Source organism: Helianthus annuus, chromosome 15, assembly GCF_002127325.2.
Source record: "Helianthus annuus cultivar XRQ/B chromosome 15, HanXRQr2.0-SUNRISE, whole genome shotgun sequence".
Taxonomy (NCBI): Eukaryota; Viridiplantae; Streptophyta; class Magnoliopsida; order Asterales; family Asteraceae; genus Helianthus; species Helianthus annuus.
In genome coordinates, this window is record NC_035447.2 from 80,728,227 (window position 1) to 80,738,471 (window position 10,245).

Consider the following 10,245-nt stretch of genomic DNA (forward strand, 5'->3'; position numbering starts at 1 on the left):
TCTATTTGAGGATCTCATCTCATCATATAGGTATAAAAGATGACCCACACTATCTTGACTTGACTTTGATTAACAATTTATTTACATTTGACCATTTTAAAGATAGAAAAGTAATATAAAAATTGATAGAACAAAAACAACATCAAACACTAATAAATATAAAGTAGAAAGTTAAAATTGTAATTATATTATGAGGTGATATCACATATTACTATTGATTCTTCGTTGTTAGGGATGAGATTTTCTGGCCAAATATCAGTACTATCAGACATCGTATTAACAATAACAATACTAATATGTTTCCTAACAATTTAGGTTTTAGTGTATTCTGTTATGTTCAATGATATCTGTACTGACTGACCATAATCAGTATGGTGCTCAACATAGATATTAGCTAATATGTGTTTTGATAATTTGTGATACAGTACCAATTTAGTCATGTACGAGTACTGATCTCATCCCTACTTAGTATATCATAGGTTTATAAGACAGGTTCATCAGTGATACATAATAAGAAGTTGACATACATAATTTAAGATGAGAGTTAATGTATACACATGTATTTAAAGTCAACTATAAATATTTTTTTTAAACGGTGAATTTCTTTTTGAGTGACTCAATGTCACATTGTCTAAACGGCGAGTGGACGACCCTAGCTAAGATCTTGCTCAGACTACGTTGTCTTAACCAGACACGTGCTGGGTTGGTCAACTATAAATCTATATCACATAAAGAATAATAAATGATATCCATCCCAAAAGATTAACAAATACAGATTTGAATATACATTCATACATACACCGCTCAAACACAAGTCATCACTCATTACATCCCCTAAAGATAAGTATCAAACTACTCAACATCCAACTACTCATGCGAATCCGAATCAGCAAAAGTGGTGGGACCCATTTACACCTCAGCACCTCCGGCGCACAGTAGCTATAACCTATAGGTCATACGATCACGTACGAACCTCTTCACCGCTACACTTTTTCACACACACAGATCTCTCAATTCTCAATCCTCTCCGTTTCCGGCACCTCAACCGCCGATGGCGATGGAGGACACCGAGAGCTGCGGCAGCAGGGCGGTGGAATCGCCCAAAAAGAGCAAACAACGGCGGCAGAAACTTGAGGTTTATAACGATGTTCTCACTCGGTTGTATGACATGCGTCATGAAGATACTCAGCAAGTGGATTTTGAAGATCAGTTATGGATTCACTTTAATCGGCTTCCGGCTAGGTGATTGATTTCTGTTAGTTTAGTGTGTAATGTGTCATTTGATTGTGTTTTGTCTTAGATATATCATGTAGTAGTTGTGTATAATGTTTAATAGGATTGTGTTTTGTGTTATATATGATTAAGTAGGTGTATTTAGTGTTCAATTTGATCGTGTTTGTGTTAGGCATTTAATTTGATCGTGTTTTGGTTGGACATGCGGTGGTTTTGTATATGGACATGATGTAATAGATGCGTATAATGTTTAATTTGAGTATATCTGTGTTAGATATTCGAGGTTTTGCGAATCGTTATGATGTAATAGATGTATCTAATGCTTGATTTGATCGTATTTGTGTTAGATATTCAAGGTTTTGCAAATCGATGTGATGTAATAGTTGTATCTGATTCATACTTTCGAGGTTTTGCAAATAGACATGATGAAATGCTTGTATGTCATGGTTAATTTGATCGTGTTTGTGTTAGACATGATGGTTTTGCAAATTAATATGATGTAATAGTTGTATCTGCTGTTTAATTTGATCGTATCTGTGTTAGACATGCGAGGTTCTGTGAATCGATATGATATAATAGATGTATCTAATGTTTAATTTGATCGTATTTGTGTTAGTTATGCGAGGTTTTGCGAATTCGGCATGATGTAAGAATTGTATCTAATGTTTAATTTGATCATATTTTTTGATAGATATGCGAGGTTTTGCAAGTCGGCATGATGTAATACTTGTATCTAGTGCTTGATTTGATCGTACTTGTGTTAGACATGCGAGGTTTTGCAAATTGACATGAATCATGATGTAATAATTGTAATATCTATGTGTGTACTTGTTTGAATATATCCCGTACGGAAAGCTATTAATGTTTTTGAGATGTGGTTGATTGTTAATGATGGACAGATATGCGTTGGATGTGAACGTGGAGAGAGCGGAAGACGTGATCGTGCATAAGAGAGTTTTGAAGATGGCAGAAGATCCTGCTAATAGACCTGCATTTGAAGTCCGATTAGTGCAGGTAAAAATGTTACTGAAAAGTTTGGTTTTGGATTTGTATGGTTTAACTAACTAGTAGGTAGGTCAGGATCTTGTTTAAAAAAAACGTGCCTTATCCGAGAGCCGAGAGGTGGTGGAAAAGCATCATGTGGTTCTAGGTCAGAATTGGTCAAATTTAGGGTCTGTTTATACGAGGTAATGGAATGCATCACTACCATTCCATATCTTGTTTGGTTACCATGTGGGAATGGAACGAATCATTACTTTGTGTTGTTTGGTAGGCAAGAAAAGATGAAGGAATAAAATCCGTGGTGAGTGGTGGTGGTGGGTGAACGTGACGGCGGGTGGTGATAGGTGGCAGTGGTAGCGACGACAGTGGGTGGTGGCGGTGATTGTGCTGGGCGACGGCGGGTGGTGGTGGGTGGCGGCTGAGGCGGGCGGTGGTGGGTGGCGGCTGAGGCGGGGGGTGGTGGGTGGCAGGTGGCGGCGGTCGGTGGTGGGTGGTGGCGGTTGGTGGTGGGCGGCGGTGGTGGGTGTGTGGCGGCGACGATGGTGGGTGGTGGCGGTTGGTGGTGGGCGGCGGTGGTGGGTGGCAGGTGGTGGCGGTTGGTGGTGGGTAGTGGCGGTTGGTGGTGGGCGGCGGTGGTGGGTGTGTGGCGGCGACGATGGTGGGTGTGTGGCGGCGACGATGGTGGATGGCTGTGGGGGTGGCGCCGTGGCGGTGGTGGGTGGTGGCGACTGGCGACGGTGGTGGGTTGTGGTGTTGTTAATGAAGGGTGAAAGAGGGAATGGAATGAAAAAAACATGGGGGGCGGATGAAATGATTTTGAGGGAATGGAACGCCTTGTGTAACGGCCTAACGGGCGATTCCATTTCATTGACCAACCAAACACCCTTTTCTTCCTTTCGTTCACAATGGTCCATTCTATTCCGGCGCATCTCGTTACTGCATACCAAACACTACCTTAGGGTTCTTAGGATGTTTAAACGTAAAACCAACCTATGAATGTTTACTTGATAAATAGGTTTATATGTAAACATATGAAGATATGCAGTTTCTGGTTGTAAATTAAGCTTATATGTTAGTACATAGACGCATGCTCTGTTCCTCGGTTTTTGGGACCAAAACGCCTTGGAGTGCCTCACACTTTTTTAAACCAAGGTCACATTTATTGCGTTGAATTGCATATTCGTCTTTGTTTTTTTTTAATAATTTTTAGCTTTGGAACTTCATAAATGTAAAATTTTGTTGGTTTGTAAGGCTTGGCCTTGCATTGCCTACAGTTGTAAGAAAGATATCTGCATAATTAGTTTTTTTATCGTCCAAGTCATATTGGTTATGTTCACTTAAACTTCTCTATCATCTTTCTGGGGACTTAAGTTTCTTTATGGATGTAACTTTCAGTATCCCCAGTTCACCCTTATGGTTAATTTTGTTTCACCCTGGTCTGGTAAGCAAGGGGTTAACGTTAATATTAATGATTTTGAATATTCTTTTTTGAACGGAAGATGATGATATGAATTCTTTTTGTGGTCTTCTTTATTCTTGTTGTGATTCTGTTTATGTGTCATGTAAACTGATTGATTGGTCAGTAGAGATCTTATCATATAAGAAAATGCAGTTTCCGGTTTTATAATCGGCTGGCTTTATCATATATGAATTACGCAACTCCAACATGACTTTATCATCTATGAATGACGCAACTCCAACATCGGCCTTGGGTATATATTTAAGCATCAGATAACGTGTATTGATTGGGCCAGAAATTCTGCTTTGAGGTGTTAGGAAGTCTGCTATTAAATGTTGTACAAAGTAGTCAAAGTACAACGTCACTTTTGCGTTTTGCAGTTGTTGTTTGTCTGTTAAAATTTTTGATTAGAGATTAATAGTTTAATAGTTTAATGCCCCTTTCATGAGAAAAGATGCACAAAATATTTCCTTAAAGTTGAACAGTATCAGTTCTTTAATTCTATAAGAATATGAATATATTTAAGGGACGTATAAGCATAATTGGGCATTTCTGGAATATTGGCAGGTTATTTCTTGATGTTACTTTTGTCTTATGCAAAGGAAATTTTATATAGGTTCATCCTATCTCAGATGATAACACATCTGATATGGACAGTATGGAAATCTCAATGAAAGAAGACGCTCAAAGTCCTTTCACTTACACTAGCAGAAGCGGGTAATGACATAACAATATCATGAGTTTGAATTCTGTTTAATTTTTGAAAATGTAAATGTCAGTAATTCTTTATTTGCTTGATTTCTATATAGTTTCTTTTCTAACTTATTGTTATTCATTCTGCTATCCTTCGTCTCTCCAATGGTTTATGCTCTCTTAAGATTGCACCCCCCTCCGTCTTTTGGTTCTATGCAAAATCTTGAAGCACTTGCACTAAAAGTCAATAGACATCATGACAGTCATACCGACAATGATGTGAATTCAACTTCTGTGTCTTCCAGGTAACCTGTTTCTAACTCCTAAAACTTTCTAACTTGCTAATGCTGAATACAGTAGTCAACAAACAATAGAGCTTGTAACACCATGTTGTCTGATTGCTTACAGTTTAATAAAACTAGCGTTATTCGAATTTGTTAGTTTTTGTAATTTTTCTACTTGAGAAAAATATTATTACTAAAGTACATGTTTAATAGATCTGGTTTTGATTGTTATTGAACGGCTCTAAATACATAAACAGTTGATTATGGGAATTAAGTATGACAGATTGACAGCATAATGTGGTTTCACAGATTTGCTTTCAGCTGTTATTGAATGGCTCGTCGTTTCTATGTACATAAATAGTTTGATTATGGGAATTAGGTATGACAGCATAATGTAGGTTAACAAGGTTTAAACAAATTAACAATTATGCATTATTAACTGCCTTACATACCAAATGGTGTAAACTTAAGCCATTGTTCTTATAATTATGACTTACAGACAAGCACTTCCACATGACGTCCCATTTGGCAGATTTTAAGTAACCTTCCTTTTGTTGCTGACTTGTATTTATTTAAGTCTCAAGTTGTTATCATGAAATAGTGACTCACTAACCGTAATATTTGAATTCGGATAATGCAGGCCTATGCATGAGGTCACGTTTTCAACTATCGATAGACCAAAAGTCCTAAGTCAGGTGCGTGTATGTGTATATATATATTTTTATTTTTGTTTTCAAGAGCTAAAAAGTTACTTTATGTTTATGTTTCATAATTATGAACTTTGATGTGTTGTTGGAAGTCAAAACTTGAGTGGTTTTAGCTTCAATGTTATTAATTGTACACTTAAACTGTTAGATATATATAAACTTAATTATGTTAGTATTTATATTTGCTACTCATTATCGATATGTAATATAACTTATGAACGATAAGCGGGTTGGAAAATAAACTGCTATGGCAGTTATTCCCGCCACAAGGAACCGCCAAAATCTTATGTATAAACATGCAAGGTCCGGCATTATGTTCGGGCACCAAGACATTCAGAAATTCCTGTTTTGTTTGTCCTTTCATACTCGTTATTTCCCTCCATTCGTTTCATTGTTACTGCACACTTTTGTTGATCATGGCTGTTAATCCGATCAACACTCTCAATTCCTCTTCAAAACCTCTTGAATCCCACCATGATATTGATGATAACAATTGCTTCCGCCAACATAAACGACGGAAGCTAGTTAATTGCATGATTACTTCAATAAAGATGCTGAGTCAGTTTTCTTGATGTGGGATATATAGTAAGAATTATGATTAAGCTATGAATTTATCAATTATGCAGTTGACTTCTTTACTTTCCGAGGTTGGATTGAACATTCAAGAAGCACATGCTTTCTCCACCGCTGATGGCTTCTCATTGGATGTCTTTGTCGTTGATGGATGGCCTCATGAGGTATGGTCTTAGATGTCTTTATATCACTGATATACATTCCTTTAAAAGCGATTTTTTTCATTGGTTAGTGTCGTCTTCGTCCTTGAGGTTTGACTACTTGTGCAACTTTCGTCCAAAGGTTTCTGTTTCCACATCTAGATCCAAAATGTTTAAAATCTTGCCATTTTCATCCAACTCGTTAACTCCATCTATTTTTCTCCGTTAAATGATGGGCGTTTCCGTCTTTTTTGTTAACTTAAAGGGCAATTAGGTCTTTTTCACTTTATGTACAAGCATTTTGCATAATGTACGAGTACTCAAAGTACCCTTAACGGAGAAAAAAGATGAAAATACCCCTGACTTAATGGAGAAAAACGGCTGGAGTTAACGAGCCGGATGAAAATGGCAAGATTTCAAACCTTCGGACTCAAGGACGAAAATGGCATTTTACTCAAAATCTTTTTATCGGGGGTTTAGTAATTTTTGAAATGGAAAACTGTCATAGCTAACACCAGTAACACGTTTTAAGTAGCACTTATTAGTTCTGGAAAGTTTATTGGATCTTAAAACATATGTGCACTGATTTGTTTTGGCATCTTATAGGAAACCGAACAGCTCAGATATGCAATAGCAGAGAAGATAATGAAGGCAGTGGTAGTTTCTCGTTAACTCCTTTCAGCATTTTACAATGTTAAGTTTGCAACTTCATTGTTATTTACAACGTCTCTGCAGGGGGAAAAACAATCTTCACCGACTACTTCTAATAACGTTCCTACACCAAGTCCCTCTATGCCTTCTAATGGTCATGTAAAAATACCTACCGATGGAACTGATGTATGGGAAATTGATGTTAACCTTCTGAAATTCGAAGATAAAGTGGCATCTGGGACTTTCGGTGATTTGTAAGCGTTTGAACTTTGAAATCTAAACCTTCTCTAGAATCTGCAAAAATTTCTTGGATTTAGTATTTTGTAATCTTTTTTCAGATATAAAGGCACATATTGTAGTCAGGAAGTAGCTATTAAAGTTCTTAAGACAGAGCGCGTTGATGCAGATATGGTAAAAGAATTCACTCAGGAAGTGTTTATTATGAGGTTTGTATTTTTTTTTTTTTTTATTTCTTCTAGTTTATGCTTGCAGATAACTTGCTAGTTTTGTATATAATATATTTGGTAGGTATATTTGAAATTTTATTGCTCCAGCTGTCGTTTGGGCATATAAGTAGTTAGGTGCTAACTTTGCTTCTCAAATTATATGTTGTTTTTATTTGACATCTTTTGAATTCAGTCTTCGCCATAACATAAGAAAGTCGTGGGAGCTGATTTTTTCCTTTTATGTGTATTATGATAACTAAACAATAAATATAGTCCTTTTTGCTATACGTAAAGCTTCTTTAGTTGTATTGTTTTCGATAAAGATAAAAAAATCTCATAAATAGGAGACATGATGCTTTTTATATTATTAAATTATATATATTCTTTAATCTTTTTATTTTAGATGTTTAAGTATTAAAATGGTATAAATAATAAAATATTATCTGTAAGTTAATATAAAAGTATTAATGAATACCGGGCGCCTCGTGTATGCGTAGCTAGCGCTTGCACCTCATGTCTTTTAAAACCAAGATTGATCAGAACTTTGATATTTTATTTTCATTTACAGAAAAAAGTATTTCCCTTTTTTTGATGATGTGTTATTATTCCAAAAGATTTTTCAGTTCTTTGACCTTTGGCTATGTTTCACCTGTGTTTTCATTTCTTGGCAGGAAGATTAGACACAAGAATGTTGTTCAATTCATTGGAGCATGTACCCAGCCTACGAAACTCTGCATTGTAACTGGTACCAAGATTAATTTTAAAAGCTTTCTCATTTTATTCAGTTTTACGTATTTGTGTTACATTTGATTTTGTTCTTAATTATGTTGCGCCATGTACATCGATAAATATTAAATACACAATTGTTCTATTTAAAATACAAAAACTGGTATAATTGTGTAGGAAGTTGATCAACTGGATTTTGGTAAAATTAGATTGAGTTTATAGATTTTTCTCTTTCTTTGCCAAATGCTAATAATAATTCTCTCATCAGAGTTCATGGCACAGGGAAGCATATATAACTATCTGCACAAGCAGAATGGTTCTTTTAAACTTCCCATGATACTGAAAATAGCGATTGACATATCCAAAGGCATGAGCTACCTGCACCAAAATAATATTATCCACCGGGACTTGAAAACCGCCAATCTTCTGATGGATGAACACGGAGTAAGAGTTGTCAAACATCTGTTCTGGTTTCAGACTTTCAGTTTCTCCTTTTGGTTTTCTGGACAACCATGTTTTGCATATTTCAATCTTCGTTTAAAATATAATTTTATTGGGTAGGTTGTGAAGGTTGCCGATTTCGGAGTGGCTAGGGTTCAGACTCAAACCGGAGTAATGACTGCAGAAACCGGAACGTACAGGTGGATGGCACCTGAGGTATTGGGCTTTTTATTGGTTTTTACATTTTGTTATTACGCACTTTTGGGCTTGTCTTAATAACAGTTATTATGAATTGAAGGTTATCGAGCACAGACCATACGATCATAAGGCTGACGTGTTCAGCTTCGGGGTAGTGCTATGGGAGCTTCTAACAGGCGAAGTAAACGTCTTTTTAAATAAGAAACAAAGTTTTTATTTACGTATATTATTATTTCCTTACACTTATTATTTTTCACAGGTTCCCTACAAATGCTTATCCCCATTACAAGCAGCAGTTGGTGTAGTACAACAGGTACTTTTGGCTTTAAAACTTCATGTGTCGTGTTCAACACGTCACGTTTAACACGAGTAGTAAACCTGAATACCACACGTTTAATTAGGTGTCATTTTTTTAAGCATTATCACGGACATGTTTAATACGTTGGTTACATGACACGAATGTTATTTAAGTACAATAACATTAATGACATGACATGCTTAACACGATTTAATTATAATATATTTTATTATTTATAAAACTATGAAACTATGTCGTTTTGAGAAACGGGTCATAGACGTGTCGTGTTAACCTACTAAAAACACAATAACATGTCATGAATGGGCTAAGCGGGTTAACGCGTTTAGACGTTTTTAACAGTGACATTAATGTACCACCTGTTTATGACCCACTAGGACTATTGTTTGTCTTGAATAATAAGAAGCAAGTGGGGTTTTTACTTGAATTACCAGGGTCTACGGCCCCCAATCCCTAAGCAGACTCATCCGAAGCTCATCGAGTTGCTCGAGAGTTGCTGGCAACAGAACCCGACACTGAGACCCAACTTCACAGACATCCTGGACAAACTAAAACGTTTAGCAAAAGAGGTCGGGAATGCTGGAGAGGGGCAAAAGGACAAATCTCTTAGTGGATTTTTCTCGGGTTTTAAGAAGGGACATCACTGATTGTAGCAGCAGGTATCGAGTGTTGATCCGATAACCAGTATTTTCATCATCAAATTTACTTCTTACGATATAACTTATGTTTCCGACTTAACTTGTTTGATGCAGGCAAAAGACGTTGACGTTTTTTCGGTTCTTTTTTTTTTTCCTTTTTTTTGTTTAAGTTAGTTGTAGCTGTTTGAGGTTTAGGTTGACCATGTGATCATCGACTGTTTTTTTTTTTTTTTTTTTGTTAATTTTATGTAAATATTATAAATGTATAAATATTATAAATATATAAATATATAAATATATAAATATTATAAATATTGTATAAAGTTCGTTGTTTGAAGACTTTTAGTTGTATACAAGTATCACATCTAAAACTCCTAGATTTCACCATTATATTTTTTTTGAATAGCACAACGAAATCTTATTAACCACACAAAACAGTCAAAACCCAACAAGTAGCTGGATATACAAACAACAGAACAAGGGAAAACTTAAAAAATTAAGGTTACATTGAAATCCCATCACTCCTGTCTCGACACTGAACTGATCTTTGATCTCAGCTTCATCCCTTGGAAAGAATCTTCTTTTATCTGTTCTATGGTTGTCTGTAACACACCTTGTTTGCCTGAGAAGACCTTTTCGTTCCTGATTTTCCAAAGAGACTACATCGTTTGAATTACAATCGCGTGGATCGCTTTCCTCACGTTTCGGCTTATCTGTAGATCATTTATCTCCTGCAGT

At 36.1% G+C, this 10,245-nt stretch overlaps 1 protein-coding gene across 1 annotated transcript; it reads left to right on the plus strand.

Moving 5' to 3' along the window:
* Positions 1–767: 767 nt before the first annotated feature.
* Positions 768–9,528, plus strand: LOC110912037 (serine/threonine-protein kinase STY17). The gene is made up of 15 exons (XM_022156706.2): positions 768–1,242; positions 2,133–2,247; positions 4,311–4,411; positions 4,573–4,692; positions 5,312–5,366; positions 6,005–6,115; positions 6,698–6,748; positions 6,827–6,996; positions 7,081–7,188; positions 7,860–7,933; positions 8,183–8,358; positions 8,476–8,571; positions 8,654–8,734; positions 8,813–8,866; positions 9,304–9,528. The coding sequence occupies exons 1-15, from the start codon at positions 1,052–1,054 to the stop codon at positions 9,514–9,516; spliced, it is 1,716 nt and encodes a 571-aa protein (XP_022012398.1). The 5' UTR covers positions 768–1,051; the 3' UTR covers positions 9,517–9,528.
* The last annotated feature ends 717 nt before the right edge of the window (positions 9,529–10,245 follow it).

Bases quoted from the DNA above. Each gene is read 5' to 3' on its own strand.
- LOC110912037 (XM_022156706.2), top strand. From the start codon at position 1,052: ATGGCGATGGAGGACACCGAGAGCTGCGGCAGCAGGGCGGTGGAATCG. The intron at 4,412-4,572 runs GTAATGACATAA...TGCTCTCTTAAG, and splicing joins ACTTACACTAGCAGAAGCGG to ATTGCACCCCCCTCCGTCTT. The intron at 6,116-6,697 runs GTATGGTCTTAG...GGCATCTTATAG, and splicing joins TTGATGGATGGCCTCATGAG to GAAACCGAACAGCTCAGATA.